The following is a 20234-nucleotide window of genomic DNA, read 5'->3' as shown; positions in this document are numbered from 1 at the left end:
GTTCGGGGTTTCTTCTCGGGCATCTACATGTGTCCTTCTAATCCTTACTCCAGTATTCAGGTCCAGGTAAAGTACACGCCTGGTCAGACAGAAACCCATTAGTCAAAGTCGATAAGGTCCCCGATATCGTCGAATGGCCGGAGATCTTCCATCTTGGTCGGTGCAGCCAGCATAGCTTTGTTCTTCACTTTGTCATTCGATGGGGCCACCCAGCCAGCGACCTTGAGATCCATCCCGTGCATCGAAGCGGGCATTATACATCCCCTAACCTTATTGCCTGCTACAGCGCATTTTTCGCTCTGGCAGACGTGTCCGTGGAAGCAATTTGAAGATCTGCAAAGGCCACCCTTTTTGCATGGGTGGCGAATCACTTGGTACTGCAGCGCCCTGTGTGCTTCGGGTTCCAACACGCCGTGGTAGTATCGACATTTTGCGATGGTGCAAGAGTTGCCTAGATGGTGTTGGTTGCACAGCTTATCCCGTTTGTAGTGCGCCTTGTAGATATCGATCTCCGCTGCGGGTGGCTTGGGCACATAAATGTCGATGCGCTGCTCTGCCGCATTCACGGGTAGGCGGCCGTCAATGTAGCAGGATGGCAACTTGCCTTCGTATAACGTAGCCCCCACAGTCTCGACATCTCCACTAATATCGATGAGACTGGTGGAAGTACTTGTGTTGCTCGTGGAACGTGCTTTCTGAGACATAGTTAGTAGAAACTTGTGACATAATGATGAACTCAACGCACTGCAGCAGTACCAGCCATGGCAGACTCTATGGTAGTGTCAACCTGCGTTGCATCTCCATCATTGACGCTACCAATGGAAGGTAGAGAGAACACGTTGCCGAATGTCTCAACAGGAAACCCCAGCTCACTTAACCCGCCAGTATTGCTCGTGCCACGCACAAGTGTCACCTTCTTAGCCTGGCCGCGATAGGGATATAGTGCTCGGCGGTACAAAGGCGAACCCGCAGCGGCAAGGAAAACATGCTTGCAGTTCGGGTCGGCCATATAGAATTTAAAATTCTCTATACCAGGTATGTCAGCATCAGATATTTATCACAGAAGAACACCATTACCACTGATCTTCGTCGGCACATGGCCCTCATCGCCTGTGTCCACAAAGTCGAAGAAGGAAGAGACCTTGGTGAATTCGCCGAAGTGGAACCCAAGGGATCTAGGCTCCGGAGACGCGAGATTGGCTGCGGCAGCGCGGGTCGAGAGAGTTTTTAGGCAGGCGAAAATCTTGATGAAAATATGGTACCCGCTTCGTACGACTGCGGGAAGTATGGCTGCAACCCTCTCGCCTACGACAGCCCGAAGACGCTTCGCTGTCTCAGCTCCTCCTGACGTCTTATTGCGGTATAGTTCATCAAGAAACTGCTGAGATGTCAGATCGTGATCAAAGCCAACGGTTTGGCACATACCTGGTGGCTCGTAGCATCGATGAGAACGAGCACAATGGCATGGCCGCCTGAGGCTCTAGCAATGCTGGCTGTACTCGCTTCTTGTACGTCCTCTACCGCAGTCTGAGTTGATACAGACTCTGTAGCCACCTTCTTTGCGGCGGCAAGAATGCGCTCGCTCGCTTCGATGCACCTCTCTACGTACGCGCCGTGATCCGTCGTTGCATTCTGGTAGCAAATTAGCCGTCAAACACCAATAAAAGTGCAATTGGGAAGACATTACCGCTAAAGTTTTCTGCAGGGCTCGGCCATCCGCCAGCAGGCCCTGTATCTCAGCCTCCTGCTTTGACGTATCCATGCTATTGCCGATTATCGAAAGGCGCAACGCGGTGTCTGAAAGTACTAAAAAAAGTAGCCGACGAACAAATTTTGCGCGACTCTGAAGAAGGAAGGAGAAACCAGGCAGAAGCGGAATATTGAGACTAGAGCATATTTTCCCAAAACGGTAAGAGCACTAAAGAGCAAACGCTCAAAGTTCACCTTCACCTCAAGTACTCGACGTGCCAAGAACCAAAAGGGACGTACTCTACCACCGGATGAAAAAGAGAACGTGCTTTTGACTCAGACTGAGGCCTTACATTGGTTTAGACTGGTCATTTGAACTTGTACTTTGTCATCGCGGCTCTTTCTCCTACACTCCTCTATGCAACCACATCATTAGCCTCCTTCTCCCTCCTTTGCTCTTCCTTCTTCCCCAGCTTGCCCGAGCTCTTGTGAATACCTTCAATCACCTGCTTGATCTCCTGCAAGAAGCGATCAACCTCCTTCTCCGTACCCACCGTTATCCTCAAGCAGCCCAGACATCCGTGCTCCTTGCCTCTGAACCGCACTACCACGCCCTTCTCTTCCGCCAAGCCCTCATACACCGCCAGCGCTGTCTCGTTCGATGGCTTACCGCCCTGATCTGCCTGCGCATCGAGTATCTGGTAGAGCAAGAAGTTGGACTCTACACCGCCGTGAAGGTTTCCGATACCAGGGATCTTGGGCAGCTCTTCGATCAGCCTGTCGCGCTGCTTGACGATGAGGTCCTTGTGGCTTTGCATGACTTGCAGGTGCTTCGGGCTCAGGGCGGCGCGCGCGATCTGGCTCGTTGGGTTGGGGATGTTGTAGGGCGCCTTCATGTTGTTGAGGATTTGGGCGATCGCTGGGTCGGCGAATGCAGCACCTAATCGAATACCTGCGAGACCGAAGGCTTTCGAGAGTGTCTGCATGACTACCAAGTTGGGCCATTCGGCGACCCACTCTGCCAGACTTGTTCCATTGGGCGCAAAGTCGATGTATGCCTCGTCCACAACTACGACACCGTTCCATGGGTGTTCCAGTATCTTTTGTACGTCCTCCTTCTTGAGTAGCTTTCCAGTTGGGTTGCCTGGCGAACACAGATACGCCAGCTTTATGCTCTTGTCCTCATCCATGGCCTTCAGTATCGCGGGAACGTCGAGATCGAAGCTTGGTGTTTGTAGAGGAATTTTGGCCAGCGCGACGTCGTTTACTTGCGCAGAGACACTGTACATGCCGTATGTCGGTGGACATGTCAGGATCTTCTCCTTGCCGGGGACGCAGAAAGCGCGGATGAGGGCATCGATCGCTTCGTCGGAGCCGACACCAACGAAGAGGTTGGCGGGTGTTATGTTCTTTGAGGTATGGGTGTGGGTATTTCGGAGGTTACAGAGGAGTTGCTTGAGTTCTTCTTGGTGGCTGTATGAAGCCGTCAGCGTGTGCGATACAAGCGGTCGCGGTGTGCATACGGATCTGGGTATCGGTTCAGGCCAAGCAAATCGACATCAATCGCGGAAGATGAGTCGGAGGTGCCATTGACATTCGCGCCAGGCAGCTTTCCCTCGCCATTCAAGTGTAGTCCCGGTCCGTATGCGTTCTCGTTCGCGTCGAGGAGGATGTTGGTGCCGTCATCTTTGTAATCGCTACGCGTCGTGAGCTGGGTACCGCGGTAAGAGTCATGGATATTCACCTACTCGCGCGCGCATCGATACGGCTCCAATGCGAGGATGTTAGACCGCGCGCATTTCTGCAGATCGAACGCCGTGTTGTTTGCGACCATTGTGTGTGTTGTGGGCGAATGAGAGAAGTTGAGGGTTGAAATGGAGGACCGCTATGTCCAGTTGAAGTTGGTGTTCGCGGGGAACTTTTTGTTTCGCGGGGCGGGACGCGGCGATGTCGGGAGTCATCACATCATCGGAGAACTATTTTGATTGATCGAACTTCGATACCAATTCATAGGAGCTAGTTCTCGGCGCAGGTAAATATGTCCATTTTCGGGTGAACTATTTACGTTTGGTGAGGGAATATGCAGTCGAAGCTGTTGGTCGAATGACATAGTACGTGAACCGTGGTACAAGCTTTCAAGCCAGGAGGTGATCACAAGCTGTTCACATTACGATCAGATTACAATAGAGATGCCTGGTGTACTTCAGTAGGGTACCAGATATCCTGCGGAATCCGAAAGTGTCTCGAGGACCTCTTCGGCCATGCGTCAACAGTGGCTTCGCAAACCACATACAGCGTAGTACGCACCTAGGTCGTCCAATAGAATACATTGCAAGTGCTGATAGTCTAGCCTCGAGTCTTTGTGGGTCTGTAATACATAGGCTTGATTTGATCTAGTCGATCTTGGTCCAACTTTTCCCTGCCCGATTTCCTGACTCGTATCTTTCCAAACTTCTTTCTCAACCACGTCAAGCATTAACGCCCCTCTTTATATTGCTTTTACTCTGCCCTCCTTCCATCAACGTCCGATATGGTCTAGTGGCTAGGATTTGCCGCTCTCATCGCAGAGTAAGCTCGCAGCCTCACAGCAGCGCAGTGCCGGCAAGGCCCGGGTTCGATTCCCGGTGTCGGAAACAGTTTCTTTTTGCTATTCTACACTTTCTGAACAACCTAGAAACATACTAGATATGTTTGGTTTGAATAGAATCATTTTTGCCAACTCAACGCACCCAAAACACCACCACCACCAACTCAAGCACACCCATGATCCACCCAGACGTCCAGAGCGCCCTCTTCTTACCCCCAGCAACTATTGGTACATTAGGGAACAATGGTGGTCGATTACTGTTGCGTCGAAGAAGCGAAAGTGCGGTTTGGCTATGCAGCATGCTCTTGGTTCTCACGACGGCCCCAGTTTGAAAGGCAGGCACATTATCTCAATGGTCAAATGTCGCGTTAGCGGTCCATCAATTCTCTCTCGCGCAATATAGCCACGAAAGCTTTCTCGCGATCGTTTCCAATATTTCAATCTGCACAGCGAATTGCTGCGTCCCCTCCTCCCCACACCCAGACATGCGCTTATTGATCCCGTTCCCTCTGCGTACCATCTAATTCCACAGGCGGCCCCGGAATAATCCTCACACTTGTTGATCCAGCTTCCACCGGCTCCGAAGTCCCATCCGTCTCAGCTCTCCATTTCCCACCCATGAAGCGCTTCAGCCCTCTTGAGCTTCCTTCCATCTCCGGCACGTCCGGGTGCTGTAGACGTTGTCGTTGCTTTCGTCTTCGCCAAAGATACAGGAGGATGACGATGCCGGCTATGACCAATGCGCCAATTCCCACAGCTATACCGGCTATAGCTCCGGGGCTCCTACTGGAGCTCTTGCGATTGGATTTGGTGGATGGAGGTGCGGGTGCTGGGGTTGTAGTGTTAGACGGGCTTGCAGCTTTGAAAGGGACTTTCATCACTGAAGCGAGCGATGACGCATACTCGACAGGGAATTTAGTCAAATCGCTGGTTTGCCAATACACCCATAATTTCTCTGCACCTGCGGAACCGGAAAGGACCTCAGTCGGCGGGTGCTGAAAAGTTGTTGGGATCACGGGTCCCGCGAATCTCACCCCAGTAACGCCGGAAACGCTTGAGGTCGAGCATATCGACGCTGTTAGATCCAGGGCAAAGACTGTAAGGTTTTTAGAATCACAGAGACTCCACGGGCTCAAGATGGTGGTAAAAGATGTGTAAGCCTTCATAGGAGATGTGAAGGTCTTTTCGCACTTTAATGCGCCAAGTGTCATACCCCTGGGTATACATGTAAGCCAATTTGTATTTGATAGTCTTCGAAGGGGGGTTTTAACCTGTCACAGCATATACCACGCCATAGCACCGAGCTTGGGAAACGCGCTTCGGTTATTTCAACCACATCTTGACCAGACGTACATATCCCGGGACTGTAGCCTGGCCTTGACTGGGAATACGGATTGCAACGTGCGAAGTAGTCGGTTGGGAGGCCATTGTCACGGCCGTCGGATCCACTCCAAATCTGCACTGGCTCAGTTGAGCCCACTATCCATTGAGTTTCGCACCCGGACGGAGGCTCGAAGAAGGTTGTCAGCGGAGCAAATCCGGACCCGTACACATCATACCAGTCCCTTGGATCCGTGACAGTAGTTGTTGAAATTGTGACCATGCTTCCTATTGGCAACGACAAAACGCACGAAACCAAGCGAGATAAAATGACGGAAGGAACAGAGGAAAGATCTGGAAGGCTGAACGATATGACAAAATGAACAGGACATTCCTGCGCGGGCACCACTAATCTTTAAAGCTTACTGGCTAAGCACTTTGCATATTATCCGACAAACCGTGACGCAGTATCGCAACCAAACCATCGGGACTGCCAATAAATCTAGGATAGAAGAAGAAGAGATGATCGGTGGTAAAGAGGCGAAGTTATGCAGTACCACCCCTCTAGCCCCAGCGATTCGTGCTGTGCTATAGTGCTGACCCCCACATAGCCTCCTGAAGAGACAGGGGAGAGTAAGCCAACACTTGACCATAAGGACTATCGCGTTCTTTCGATTCGTTGCTGCTAAAAAAGCTGTTCTCATGAGTGTTGACCGGGTTGCGGGTTGCGGCGTTTGTCAAGATCAAAAAAAAAAAAAAAGAAAAGGAAAACCCGCCCAAGTAGCAGACTAGCAGCATACATACTCACAAGATAAGTGCGATGTGAAGACGATAAGTTGTATTGAAGTCGACATTAACCTTCTGAACCTCAGAGTTCATCCATTCCACGCACGTCGCCTCCCACTAACATCTAGTTAGGCGCACCAGTACCACGTGGCCTGTGCGCTACAGCGCGATGCCTCTGTGGCTCTTCCCTGTATCTATGAAAAGTCAGTTTTATTCTCAACCAAGCACTTCAATCTCAACTTACTTCTTAACAATCCTCTCAATAGAATCCAGTCCCTTCTCCAAAACATCCATCCTAGGACCGTAACTCAACCTGACAAAGTGGTGGCACGGCGAATCGAAGAGATCCCTACGGCGACTAGGGTTCAAATCGAAGAAGATACCAGGCACAACAATGACCTTCTCCTCGAGACAAGCCTGGAAGAAGTTCAAACCGTCATTGATACCTTCAGGTAGGTTCGACAGGTCGAGCCAGAGGTAGAAGGTCGAGTTGGGCATGTACGGGAACTTGAAGCCGATCTCCTGGAGGCGGCCGATGACGAAGTCGCGCTTGGTGCGGAAGTGCATCTGCAGAGCGCGCATCTCGTTGCGGACGCGGGGTGGTGAGAGCATCTCTACGGCGGCTTCTTGGAAGGGCACGTTGCAGCCTCCGTCGAGGTAGGAACCGCAGGAGCCGATGGCTTGGATGAATTCCTTGGGGCCGATAACCCATGCTACTCGCCATCCGGGGAGGCGGAATCGCTTGGTCAGTCCGTCGATGATGAGCACGTCGTCCTCATCTACGTCCTCGACGTTGTCGGCAGCGGAGATAACGGTGCCGTCGCAGTTGGTGGTGTAATTGTATCCGCAGTAGAATTCGTCCATGATCAGGGTTGCGCGGTCTCGGCAGATGTTCTGGATTTGTGCGAGTTCGGGGTTGGTGACCTAGTATGAAGTCAGTGTATGCCCCATATACAGCTTGAGATTCTGTCCTTACCATCTGGCCAGTTGGGTTCCTTGGGTTTGATGTAAGGATAACAGAAGTACCGCGAGCGATTTCCTCGGCGATCTTGTCGGGAGACATGTGGTATTGATCGGCCTCGCCCAGGGGAACAGGAATAGCGGCGATGTTACGGAAAAGCGACAACATCTCGTTGTACGCAGTGTAGTCTAATCTCGTCAGCACCAGCCATAACCCGAGATCTCAATCTGAACATACCAGGAATGAAGAAGCCCAAGTAGCAGTTACCCAGCACAGCAGCGATACGGATCAAACCGGCACGTCCACCAGGCACAATACACACATTCTCCCATGTGTACTGACTCTTGCGCCACTTGCGGTGGTGCTCATTGTATAGTGTCGCAACTGCTTCTCTCAGCGGTCTGATACCAGCAGTTGGGCCGTACTCTCTGCCATGGGCACTGATATCGACCTCCTTTGGCCTCTCAAAGCAGCCTTTGATGCTGTCGTCGACTTCAGGCGCACCCTGACCTAGGTTCGCCCATTCTTCGGGGTGTTCGAGGAAACCGTGCTTGTAGGCTTGTTCGGATGTCCAGACGACACCTGTGGAGGCGCGCGTGGCGTCGAGACCGGCGTGTGGCTTGTGGCCCTCGTGCGACTGGCGGAATTGACGGTGGATGGAGGATCCGAGTTCTACGATATGTTAGCACTTGTGACCTTTGATTCATCCTCCCAGCTTGTAAAGACCTGATTCGTGTCTGGTATGCGACATGGCTGCGAGCAACGGCACGGGGGGACAATGCGCGATAAGAAAGGCGGCTAAAAGGACTCAAGCAACTCCAACGAGACTCTCCAAGAAAGCGCAAAAGTTGGAGGAGGTCCGATAAGAACCTCTAGCGGTCAAGATCGGAACATCGAGAACCGAAAAGCTGCCAAAAGCCCATCTTAAGCAGCGCCCCCCAATTTTCTTAGATCCACTTCCATTGGGTTGTACACCTCAGGAATGACGTAGTCACAGCAATCGGGAAGAACAAACGGGTAGGTACGTACCACTCTCGCTAGGATCTTTGGAACTCGAAAAGCGCCTCTGAGAGAAGGCGCCCTTGAGATGACTGACTTTGTCTGCTGAGAAAGACATCGTGTGTGTAGAGTTTGGTGGTTGCGCGAAATCAAGCTTTGCCTAGCTTTCGATGATGGAGGGGTGGGTGCGCAGATCTTCGTAGTGGGGTGGAAGGAAGACGGCAAGTGGTATCAACAGAACAAAACAGAGCGAGCTTTGGAGAACGAGGGGCTCAAGAAGATCGATCGAGGGGAGGTTCAAGGGCCAGATAATATGTGTATGTAGGGTAGGTAAGGCGCATCGGCCCTTTATAACTCGCCGTACGAAGTAAACACGCGTGTCGTGGTGCCCTCTCGCACGCCGCTCGCACGCACGCCAGGTAGGGCATCCACCCACAAACGCATGCATGCACGCATCCACAACTGCACATGTGCGAGCTGCGTTGGTAGCTAGCCCAAGACCGTATGTAACATTCCTTCTTCCGCTTCAGCCACCGGGGATAACACAGACACGCCTTGCGACGTTGCTCAGACAATCCCAATCCCTAATCAATTGCCTCACGGAGATGATGGAGGCTTACGTCTCGGATCGGCGCGTGCCTTTAGCCTCTAGATCACAAAGGCCCTCATCCTGGGTTCACTTGTTCTTCACCGCTTGACGGTATACGTAGCGTACGGTAGTTAGTGCTGCCGACCGCATCGAGGCCGATGTAAGAACTTAGTCCATGCCACATGGGACGGATATGCAGGTCGGCATTGGCGTGGAGAAGACGCCATGCACGACGAGCGACATCGAAAGCCAGCCATGCTTGCTGCCCATGCAGACCCCTCCGGATGTGTGGCCAAACAACCCCCTGTCAGCTTACGCCTCAGCACCGCCAGATGTCACAGCTGCAGCTCCAAATGTCATCACCGATATGAGGCTTGTAACACTGGTCGCTGATCCGCAGTTCCGTGGCGCCCAAGGGGAATAATGCCTCACCCAGCCACAGTTGCAGCCCTACGATCGTGGGCCCACTCATGTTTCCTGTCCGCGGTCCTGGCAGTCGGTTCATTGACGACCCGAATATTTCCGATATGTCTTCGTCTGAGAAACCACGTAAAGAAGACTTGAGACGAGTTTCAGCTTACGAACAACACAAGTGACACGGAGTAAAAATATCCATTCCTATATACAGACATGCAAAATTACTCTCATCATATTCCTACAGCAGCACCGCCTAACTGAAACCCAAACACAAGGAAAAGACATTGCACAAAACAAACGCAAACTACTCTACAGGCTCATCCTCAAGCAACTGCTTAAAGCTAAACGGTTCAAACGCCACACCATCACCGATGAAATGCTTGCTCATAGCCTCGACCCAGTGCAGACGCAGCGAATGCAACATGGCACTGGTACCCTCCATGACACACAGCACAGCAACCGTGAGTGCGAACCAGAAGTAAAAGACAAAGACCATGATGAAGGCGCCGCCGACGCCGGTAAAGGCGAATGCGTTCTTCATGGTCATTTCCCAGAGGACGATGGAGAGACGTTGGTGGGCAAGGGAGAGGGCCCAAAGACGGAGGTATGAGGCTGTGTGGGAAACGCAGTTGAGGCAGAATTCTGGACAAAGATGTTAGTGGATGTAGTATGAGGACGAGATGGGGAGCTTACCGATGGTGTGAATGACCTGGTGGATCATGACTTCACTGAATTCAAACTCCTCGTGGTCTTCGCCGTGGCCAATGTCCTGGGTGATCATGGCAATGCCATCGTCGTCATCTCCATAGCTATCACGTCCGTTGGCATGACCGTTCTCATCTTCGTCGTCGAGCGCGCTGACTCGCGAGTTCTCGCCAATACCGCGGTAGCCCATTGCGCGAGCCTTATTGTGCTCGTAGCGGAGGTAGAACGGCTTGAGGAACAGAAGGACGGGAACGCAAGCAAGCGCCAACAAGAGGAGAACCACTTGAATGCCTGCTTGACCAGGGTAGAGCGGCTGGGTGCCAGCCTCGAGTGTACCAGGGCTCAAGAACATGTAAATCAACATGTTGAGCAGACTGGGCGGGCTCTCGCCACGCGCAGGCCAGTCGATGCACCATTTGTACACAATGGTAAAGGCCAGGTAACCGAAGATGGACTGGAAGAAGATCATACCGGGAACGAAGTTACCCCAGATGTCAATCTTGGTCTTGAAGTAGCGAGCGTTGACAAGCGACCACATCAGGGAAAAGGTCATGTGGGTCCAACCGAGCAAGATACTGAGCTTCATCTTGTAACTGTTGGAGAACAGCAGGTCATTCTCGGTGTCGTGCCAGCGGTAGTCCAGACCGAAGGGGTAGGTGTAACCTTCAACGCGGCTCGAGGTTGGGCCCTTGCCGTCGTTGTCCCACACCCACATAGACTTGAACCAGGGCAGTCCGAGAGAGAAGGCGTCGCAGTAGAGAAGACCGGTGTAGATGGAGAAGAGACCCATCATGAAGACAATGTAACGACCGTAGAACATCATGGAGAACAACTCATCGAGCTTGCTGCGCTCAAGTCGCTTCTCGAAGTAAATCATGGCGCAAGCTGCGAGAAGCATAATGACACCGTGTCCAGCATCACCGAACATGACAGCGAACATGAAGGGGAACGTAACGATGGCTGGCAGCGCAGGGTTGACCTCGCGGTACTTGATCGTTCCGTAGGCATCGATGATGGTCTGGAAACCCACTGTGAACCTGTTCGACTTGAAGTATGTCGGTGGCGTCTTGGTGGTCTTGATCTGGTTGACAATGGTGGGTACTGACAGGCCAGCACGCTCGTTGACATCTGACAGGGTCGACTTGATCAGGCCGAGGGAGTTAGTAGGGGCCCATGCCTCAGCAATGAGCGTCTTGCGCTGGTGGTCGTAGGAGAATTTGTTCAGCGTCTCATAGGTAGCCTTCTCTTTCTTGATGACGACCATCCAAGCCGCGAGGTTGCGTCCTATCGCGGTCAACTCGGCATCGAGGGTGGACTTGGTGTTCTTCAGGACGCTAGCGAGATCACTCAGGCGGGTGTTGACTTCGCGAATCTGGTCGCGGCGGAGTTCGCTGTTCTCGTCCACGCTGTAGAGGTCGGCGCCGAGCGACTCTGAGATCTTGCGGATCTTTGCGATGATCTCTTTGCCGTGCGCGAAGATGATGAAGACGTTCTTGTTGGTTTCCTCGTTGTTCTCCGGGTTGATGATGGCCTCGGGGATCTCTGACTGGTTCATGTACAAGTTACCGCGGAGAGTACGCCACAGGATGCGCTCGAACGCGGCAATGCGTTCGCGGGGAATGACACCAGCGACGAAACCGATGTTCATGACGGTGAAGGAGCGCTCGGCACCCGTGTCACCCTGTCCGTTCTGCTCAACATCCTGGAGCAGCGGCGCGTCGTCATCATCAACAGAGTCCCTAATCTGCTCGGTCTGGCCACGGGCCCGGTCGAAGAAGCCACCAGCCTCTCTCAACACCCATCGCCACTCTGTGAGCTCCACCTCGCGCTTCTTCAGTGTCTCGTAGCTCTCGTTCAACGAAGAGATTCTCTGCTCCAAGCTCTGGCTCTTGTCCGCGAGCTCGTCAATCTCGGAGGCGGAAGGCGCAGTGAAGGGGTTATTGAAGTCGTAGATGGAGCGCATCGAGATGTCTGACTTCTCCATCTGGGCGCGAAAGTAGCGGAGCTGGCGTTCCACATTATCGAGGCGGCGAATCTCCTGGGTGAAAGTACGTTGGAAGGCGGTCGTATCGGCGTTGAGCTAGCACATCTTGTCAGCTTCCCATGCCATCACATCCGTCCCAGAGCTGCCAGAGAAGCTCCAGAACACGTCTGCCTGTGCTCACATCTCTAAAGTCCATGACACCAAGCTCTCCGAGGCCTGAGACGACCTCGCGGCCAATCTCGTTGGCAATGTACAGCTGGGTCAAGGACATGTCCGCGGAGCGGAACATGGTGTCCTTGTTGGGCGCCATGATGGCGGATCGGGAGACAAGACTTCGGGGGAGGTGTGCTTGTCCCGGAATTCGATGGGGGCGGGTTATGCGAGATGGAGGTTGATGGAGCGAGAGCTGCCTCGAACGCCTGCGCGATGATGATGCGGCGAACCCAGTGGCCAGCTCTTAGCGTCTTGACGCGCCAAGCCCCGCTACTGCATCCATGCCAACCACACCCATTCACCATCCAAAAGCAATTCACAAGCAATACAAGCAATACATTGAGGTCTAATGTTATTCGCAGTCGCGAGAGCGTAGTGGTGAAACCAATATTTATTTATCTAAGTAGTTGACGAGCAACAAAGCCTTACACAGGCATTCGCCTACTTGACGTCGCTCCAACCCCGATACATTGCTGCTTGCCATACTGCAAGAAGCCAGGAGAAGACCGGAATATCAGATGACGAGGAATCAAAGTTTAGCTTTATTAGGACAGAGTAGAAATATCCAGACTAAGAAACATACAGCCACCGAACGCAAGACGCAGAACACCATGCAAACGTAAGCAGATCATCTCTTGTGTAAAAGAGCCACATCGTAAGCAGCTGAGAAAAGACCGATACCCGCCAGTACATTTGATAATATGAATGTTTTTGTGTCGCTTGCTGTCGTGACCGAGAGAAAGAACCAAGTTACGCTGTCGAATGTGCTTCGCCTAGAACACCAAATATCCCAATCGAAAGCCAGATGCGCCATGCTCGACTGCAAGGAAGGAACTGTATAGTTGGACGTAACATGTCGAAATGCAAAACCGATAATCAGAGCGATTGTGAGATGGGACATGGGCGGCAAGGATCTAGTCGTCTATTGTTGCGGGTAGAATGTCGCGGGCTGCATTTGCTGTGGGTAGTAGTAGGCGCCGTCGGGACCAGGTGTCATCATGCCCCCCATCCCAGGAACAGCATAGCTAGGCTGAGCATAGTTCTCTACAGGCGGCGCTGGGTAAAGCGAGGCGGAATCCACGTAGTATGTCATGCCGTTTTGCTCGTAAGCCACCATGTTGGGAGGGCCAGCAGGTGCTGGTGGAGCCGCGGGAGGATGAGGAGGAGGAGCAGACACCGGCATGACATAGCCAGGCTGCTGGGCACCAGGAACGAACATTGGCACCATGCCGGCAGGGGCCATGTATTGGGGCTGTGCGCCGTTTTGAGGATAGTAGTATCCCTGTGGCACAAAGGCTTGTGGCTGGAAACCAGGCTGCGCGTAAGGCTGGAATGCGGGAGCGTGGATGGCTCGTTCGGGAATGTTGGGTGTGCCGGTTGACACTTGGCTTGGGTACGAAGGATGACGTCCATGCTGATAGTATGGCTGTTCGACCGCAGGAGCAGCTCCATTGATGTGCGCGGGAACTTGCTGGTGGAAGGGTTGCTGCTCTTGTTGTTGCGGGGGGTTGAAGCTCATAGATGCAGGCGATTCGATACCAGCAACAGAGACAGTCTTCTGCGGGCGGGGCTGGTGCATCGGAAGTGAACCCTGCCAGTTCTCCCGGTAGGTAGGCTTCTGTGGAAGGGGGTAAGGCGGCTGCACAGCGCCGTTCGTGGGCGAGATCATGGAGGGACCATTGGGCATTCGAGGGCCACCAGGCGGGAGGCGCACGACAGGACGACTGGGATCAACGAAGCCACCGTTACGTGACATGATGGAACCAGCCGGAGAGACGAGATTGTCCCGACCCATCTCGCGTGCAATAGACGAGCGCCTGCTCATGGCCACACTTGGCGAGTATACACTGCCTCCGTATGCGCTTGTCCGTCTGCTTGAGAAGCCTCCGCCAAAGGATCCAAATCGACCGCGGCCCCGGCCGAAGCCCTGCTGGTTGGGTCGGAGGGCCCGTGGAATGAAGATGAAGGAGCGCTCTGTTGTGGGGAAGATGTAGCGCGGTGGAGCCGGGGGTAGTGATATGCGGACTGGCTTGTCGCGGCGGAGGGGTGGCCGGTGGTTGGGCAGACGAGTGTGCGACTTTATGGGGACGTTCTGGAAGTGTATAGGGCCCTTCATGTTCGGCAGGAAGACGCGTACCATGGCATTGTGCGTGTGCGTCGTGGTGGAGAAGTTGCGAGCTGGCGGTGGCTTTTGGCTAGGGCCTGGCGGCACTCTCGATGCGAACATGGGGCCATTGGAAGGATGGTGTCCGGGGTGAGCGTGAGAGCCCGGCGCGTTGACGGTCTCGTGAAGGTCGTGCTGCCAGGGGGAATCCGTGGCTTCCTGTGGCTGTGGCCGCATGCTGGGGCACGTGTTAGTTGAATGTCTCCATGCTCTCCGGGTCTGTACGTACTTGGCAGGGGAAAATGGCCCGCCGATGGGAGCACCCCGCCCACGTCCACGGCCTGCGGGCCTGAAGCCATTCTGACCAGGAGCATGCCGTGAGTCGTGCATGAAGAAGGCGCCGCGGTTGGGGATGAAGGCGGGATCCGAGTCGCGCTTCTTCTTGTACTCCTCATGCTCCCGCCGCCGCCGCTCTGCCAGCGTCTCTGCCCGCGATTGCGGCGCACCAACGGCGGGTGCGACTTCCACTGCTGCCACGCCCGTCTCGAAGTCGACCACTTCCGCGTCCTTTCCGTCCTCGCCAATCTTCAAGCCATTCATCATGATCTCCGTCTCCTTCATGGTGGAAAAGGCCACATCGGAGCGGGCGATGGGCGGCGAGGGTTGGCGATGGCTTGCATCCTGGCGGGCCTTTGCATCGCGCGCCCCGTTTGCTTTCCGCTTGGGCTTTCCTTGTGTGAGGGAGGGCGCGCTGTCGACTTCGCTCAGGTCGCTGTTGTCGGCGTCGGCGTCCTCGTCGACATCGCTCAGCAGGGAAGCGTCGCTCTGCGAGTCGTCGGCAAGGGTTGCCACCGACTGGCTCTCATCCTCGTCATCCGTCCGCCTGCGACGCGCGATGTTGGTGGTCCTCTTGCGGGCGGGAGCCATGATTGCGGGGTCTGGGTAGTGGCGGACGATGGAGGCGCGATGTGGTGGGCGTGGGGTGGTCGTGGATCGGCTCGTGTACGGCGGAGCGATGACTCGGCAGCGGAGAAGGTCCGGGAAGAAGAGGCCAGCGACGTGGAAAGCGCCGGGGGTGCGGGTCCAGAGGGTGCAGCGAGTGCAGCGATTGCGGTCGTGATGGGCGAGGGCGAGTGTTGGACGGAGGGCTGGAATCGGATCGGCCAAGGTTGGGTGATGTCTGATGCCTGTGAAAAGATATGACGGAGCTTGCCGTTGCGGGAAGGCCTGGTCAGCGCGGAACCGGTTGATGCGCGCTACTCCACAACAACACGTCTCGGAACCAGAACAAAGCCGATGATCAGGCACAAAATGGTGCGGAAAAGACAATGATCAAAAGGAGGGCGCCGAGTGCCTCACTCGTTTACCACGTGATTGCTTTTCTCAGACGTGCAGCCTTGAATCATTTTGGGCCATAGCTGCAGGTTCCAGGCTGCGAGCGAACGCTATCGACTGCAGCTGGACATTTAGTCTACTCCCCAAGGGCGCGTCATCACTCTAGGTAGCATTGCGAAATCAAGTAACAGATCAATAAAATGCAAGTATGTGTGAATAGAATTAGGATGCTATCCATCTGCACAATTACTATCATCCGACACATACCACTCCTAGCCCATCCATGTCTCCGTAGAGATGCATCCCGCCCATATCCATAACTATCCCTATTTACGCCCTTCAAATGCTGCGCTACTAACAAACGCCTGTGAATGCTCCGGCCTGCGCGCGTGGGCAGGCCAACCGCCCGGGGTATGCATGCATATGCTTGAATGACAACTAGGAAAACATGAAGAAGAAAGAAAAGCGCTTGTTATACAGATCCACCATATTCCTCCAAGGGACACCGCATCTTTTGCAACGAGATCATTGTCCGATCATCTTGGGGTCATGAATGTAGGTGCAGTTTTCGCCTTTGTTGCAGAGACCCTTGGCAAAGAACTTGCATGCCAGGACCTTGTGAGGCTTGTGATCTCCCCGATTCTTGGGTCGCTTTCCCTGGTTGCGATCGTTGTTGCCGTTGCCATTGCCCTCATCGCGCTGCCGCTTGGTGCCACCGTTCGTCTGCTGGTTGTACTGCGGCTGCATCTGGGGTTGGTAGGTGGACGCATCCTGCATCTGTGGAGTCCATGCTGCAGCTTCAGGCTGCTGAGGCTGGGGTGGGAAAGCGAATGGGAATGGAGGGAAGCCAGTTGGGAGAGGTGGTGGTGGAGGAAGAGCGCCGCCTGTTGCTGCCTGCATGTTGGCAATGAGTGCAGCAATATCCAGGGGCATGCCTGGCTGCTGTGGCGGTGGCTGCATCGGGAAAGACACAGGTGGGGGCTGAGGAGGGGCTTGGCCATTGCTGATGGAGTTGAGTATGGTCTGAAGGCCAGCGGGGTCGAATGGAGCAGCTGTTGACGGAGGAGGCGGCGTGTAAGCCTGTTCGACAGGAGCCGGAGTAGCGGCAGGCGGTTGACTGGTTCCGGAAAGCTGTTTGATTATGTTCTCCAATTGACTAAAGTCGGGTACACCTGCAGACATTGGCGCCTGTGGGCACCTGTTCTTTACTATATCGGGCGGAGTACCGAAACTGACCACGGTGCCAGTCGAAGTGTTGTCTTGCCCTTGTTCCACCGGCTCTTGGGGTGACGGTGGGATGTCGTCAGGACTTGAGTAGTAAACCATCAATGTACCGTTCTCGCGCTGTACGTTGGCCTCCTTCTCAGGGCACGACGGCTCTTTCTCTCCGCCACCGTAAGGCGCGTAATTGCGCTGGCGCTCGTCTTGAGGCACCACGCTGAAGTCGACTTGGGACGGTGGGGGCCATGATCGGCTGTCGAAATCCATCTCCTCATCATCGTCGTCGAGATCAAGCTCCTTGTGCTGCTTGAACATGTGTCCTTCTCCACCGAGGTCACCGGCATCCCGAACGAGATTGTCGCCCTTGTTGTCCATCTCTTCGTCATCGGCCTCGTGATCAAAGTACTTGACCTCCACCAGTGACGTCTCAGGCCGCCAAGTAACGCGAAGATGTCTTCGAGCTTCCTTCCGCAGACGCTTCGCCTTCTCTTCCTGTGTTTCCGCTGGAACTGGCTTCTCGGATTTGACTGGCGCAGCTTCCGGCTCTTTTGACTTCTGGAGTGAGGCCATCGTTTGAGCAAACGAAAATGCGGGCTTCGATGTCGTCGTTGCCGCTGGCTTCTTGTCTTTCGGCGCGGGGAGAGCAGTCTTAGGCGCAGCAGCCTTCGCGGGGGCTGGTGCAGGCGCCGACTTCTTACTTGCCGCGTTGAGCGAGGCAAAGATGCCCGAGGGCTTGTTGGTAACTTGACTAACACGGGTCTTGACGGGAGCGGGCGCCGGTGCCGCTCTCTCGCCAGGTCGCTTTTGTACTGTTGTGTTGGAACCAGTGGTTGCAGACCTCGAAGCCGAAGTGGACGCGAGATCCTTCTTGGCAGCGTTCACAGGAGCGTCGGGTGCCTTTGGTTTCTTCGTCAAAGGGTTCTCGGTCGACGATCGGCTCGCAGCATCTGGTGCAGGTCGTTTGATGCCCTTGTTTTCTGTGGGCTCGCTTCGTGGCGGCGAGCTTGCCTTGGCCTTTTTGGAATTTGCGGAAGCACCATCTATGATTTGTTGTATGAAAGCTTTGTGCTTGTCATTTGCGTGTTTCTTCATCGAAACAAGTGCCTTTCCAAGCCTAGTCTCCTCAAGGAGCTCAGAAGTCAAGGTACCACATCGAGAGAGCACTTCGTATATGACCGCAGACAGAGGCCCATCGTAGTCCTTAATTTTGAACCGGTTCGCCAGAAACTGATAGCACATATACAAGAAAGGCTTAATCAGTCCCAATTGATATAGCACATCGGGATGGGAGTACTCAAGCGCAGCTTGAAGGGCAGACTTGAGCAGGTCACGCTGACTGGTTACCCGGCTTTTCAGCACGGGCAGCTCACCTAGCTTCTTCTGTTCCTCCGCTTCCGTCACAGCTTTGCTGTCGGCTCGCCACCGCTTATGGATTGTGTCGAGTACTTCCCATACCTCGCGCATGCTGTTCTTGATCTTGTCAGAGCTAGGCGAAGACGAAGAAGGATGCCATGTAGCTTTGACGACATCATAACGAACAGCCGCATCAGGATCATCTGGTCTTGTCTCTGGAATGGGCATCTCCTCTTCTTCTGAAGAGTCACTATCGTAATCCGATGAGTCGGTAGTACTTTCACTATCGCTCGCCTGCCTCGTAGGCTTCTTTGTGGATTTGAAGGCTCTCGACTGAGACTTGGCAGCCGAAAGACTTGCACGAAGCTTCTTGCTATCTGCACCAGCCTTCTTCAAGTCTTTGAGCGATTGTCGAGGCACATAGACGGGGAGCGCAGCTGTGTAGATGTTAGAGAATGCTTTAAATGCAATGTTTGTAGTATTTTCAGGCTTACTTCTATTGGTTGCGAGATGAAAAGGTTCGTTGCCCAATGTCACAAACTTGTTCAAAGGAGTAGAATTGGTAGCTTTTGCTAGTGCAGCCTGGTCAAGAACGTAGAGACCCCCCGACTTCCTTCCCTTTGGCATGTCATACTCAGGCACGGGCACTGGCTTTACAAATGTAGCAGATGCACGCTGCTGAGCAAAGTTGTCTGCCAAGGTCTTCGGTGCCTTTAGAGAATTAGCATTTGATAGATGACAGGAGGCAATGGTGAGGCTTACTTGATAAGGAGATGCAGTAGGGCGGGCTTGTTGCAGCGAGGGCGTGTTGTGCTGCAGAGCTTGTGGTGTCACGGTACTTGCATGGCCCTGGGGAGTTTGAGTTCGCATGGGCATTGGATATGGCGACTGTTGCTGCTGTCGGATAGCATTGGGATCCATGCCCAGCGATGGGTCGACATTCGATTGCTGTCCGTAACCGCCCAAGGAGCTTTGCTGGCCAAACTGTCCATACTGATACGGCGAGGCGGTGCGAAGACCATGTGATTGACTGGTGTATGCTTGGCTGCTGCCGCTGAAGGGTTGTTGTGCGTAAGCCCCATGGTGCCAGCTTTGGGCTGAGGAATTAGGTGGCAGCGCCGAGTGTTGATGTAGCTGGGCATCCCATGAAGGGGTGCCGTAGCGGTCGACACCAGGGAACAGGTGCTGGTATGAAGGGTCGGTGTAGACGTTCTGGCCTTGTAGAGGCACCTGATCAGTCGGCACGTGATTAGACGCCATGTTGTGGCTGGTGAAGAGGATTTTCTTGGCTGGCCAAAGTGTCAGCTGTCAGCTGCAACTGCAGGGGTGTGATTGGCGGATGACGCACAAGTGTCTGAAACCAGCGAACGGAATGAATTAGGCGACTATGCAGCAGCACTAGGCGCTAAATGGACTGGCGCAGAGTCACAAGTGTGAAGGGTTGCCGATTCGGGGAAGGGAAAAAAGGTCGATAAAACTTCCGGTTCGGGCGGTAGTGCTGTTGTGCTGTCTGAAGGCCGTCGCAGGTCGCAGGCCCTCGGATGTGGTGGGAGATGCAACAGACCTGGCTCACAAGGCAGTACTCGTGTCCCGACGCCCGCGATGCCGTGTCGCCCAGTCCACGATGCGTACAGTAGATACGGCTTTTATGGAGATGGCACTTTGCCTCGCGTATTATGCGATGAGGAACCCACTGCTGGGCGCGTCACTTGACGTACGTTTGCGCGCACCAGAGCACAGCACGTGTTGTATGTCTGCGACAGCGACAGCGGCGAGCAGTTCTCTCCGGCCAGACTCCCTGATGCGCAGCGCGTCGAATCGAAGACGGAGCTGTATTAGTAGCAGAAATCGAAGATGATTGTCACTCTGCCCTCCACAACGCAAGCCTTCCTCACAAACGCCGCCGCCAGCCTGAGCGCGCACTTCCCCCAAAGCAAGGACCCGAAGGTTGAATCTAGCCTCAGAATCAGA

At 54.1% G+C, this 20234-nt stretch overlaps 6 protein-coding genes and 1 non-coding gene across 7 annotated transcripts; 1 reads left to right on the top strand and 6 right to left on the bottom strand.

The window, feature by feature from the left end:
- Positions 1-98: 98 nt before the first annotated feature.
- Positions 99-1762, bottom strand: J4E88_003658 (uncharacterized protein; the record flags this gene model as incomplete). Its single annotated transcript, XM_049397306.1, has 5 exons — positions 99-695; positions 746-1026; positions 1078-1378; positions 1426-1632; positions 1688-1762. 5 exons carry the CDS (start codon positions 1760-1762, stop codon positions 99-101), a joined length of 1461 nt encoding a protein of 486 aa, XP_049256694.1.
- A 343-nt stretch (positions 1763-2105) lies between these two features.
- Positions 2106-3523, bottom strand: J4E88_003657 (uncharacterized protein; the record flags this gene model as incomplete). Its single annotated transcript, XM_049397305.1, has 3 exons — positions 2106-3162; positions 3213-3386; positions 3438-3523. 3 exons carry the CDS (start codon positions 3521-3523, stop codon positions 2106-2108), a joined length of 1317 nt encoding a protein of 438 aa, XP_049256693.1.
- A 690-nt stretch (positions 3524-4213) lies between these two features.
- J4E88_003656 lies at positions 4214-4322 on the top strand. The gene has a single exon. It is a non-coding gene; the product is annotated as a tRNA-Glu (tRNA).
- A 2184-nt stretch (positions 4323-6506) lies between these two features.
- Positions 6507-8460, bottom strand: J4E88_003655 (uncharacterized protein; the record flags this gene model as incomplete). Its single annotated transcript, XM_049397304.1, has 5 exons — positions 6507-6576; positions 6627-7306; positions 7359-7531; positions 7581-8015; positions 8373-8460. The coding sequence occupies 5 exons, from the start codon at positions 8458-8460 to the stop codon at positions 6507-6509; spliced, it is 1446 nt and encodes a 481-aa protein (XP_049256692.1).
- A 1192-nt stretch (positions 8461-9652) lies between these two features.
- On the bottom strand, positions 9653-12347 carry VPH1 (H(+)-transporting V0 sector ATPase subunit a; the record flags this gene model as incomplete). The annotated part of the gene is made up of 3 exons (XM_049397303.1): positions 9653-9990; positions 10042-12133; positions 12219-12347. The coding sequence occupies 3 exons, from the start codon at positions 12345-12347 to the stop codon at positions 9653-9655; spliced, it is 2559 nt and encodes an 852-aa protein (XP_049256691.1).
- Positions 12348-13172: 825 nt separating this feature from the next.
- On the bottom strand, positions 13173-15281 carry J4E88_003653 (uncharacterized protein; the record flags this gene model as incomplete). Its single annotated transcript, XM_049397302.1, has 2 exons — positions 13173-14592; positions 14644-15281. The coding sequence occupies 2 exons, from the start codon at positions 15279-15281 to the stop codon at positions 13173-13175; spliced, it is 2058 nt and encodes a 685-aa protein (XP_049256690.1).
- A 933-nt stretch (positions 15282-16214) lies between these two features.
- Positions 16215-19523, bottom strand: J4E88_003652 (uncharacterized protein; the record flags this gene model as incomplete). Its single annotated transcript, XM_049397301.1, has 3 exons — positions 16215-18700; positions 18758-18974; positions 19026-19523. The coding sequence occupies 3 exons, from the start codon at positions 19521-19523 to the stop codon at positions 16215-16217; spliced, it is 3201 nt and encodes a 1066-aa protein (XP_049256689.1).
- Between the last annotated feature and the right edge of the window lie 711 nt (positions 19524-20234).

The sequence above is a fragment of the Alternaria novae-zelandiae genome, assembly GCF_023758075.1.
Source record: "Alternaria novae-zelandiae strain BMP 2774 chromosome Unknown scaffold_6, whole genome shotgun sequence".
In the NCBI taxonomy this organism is placed as follows: Eukaryota; Fungi; Ascomycota; class Dothideomycetes; order Pleosporales; family Pleosporaceae; genus Alternaria; species Alternaria novae-zelandiae.
The sequence above is the reverse complement of the archived record's forward strand: the minus strand, read 5'-3'. Positions and strand labels throughout refer to the sequence as shown.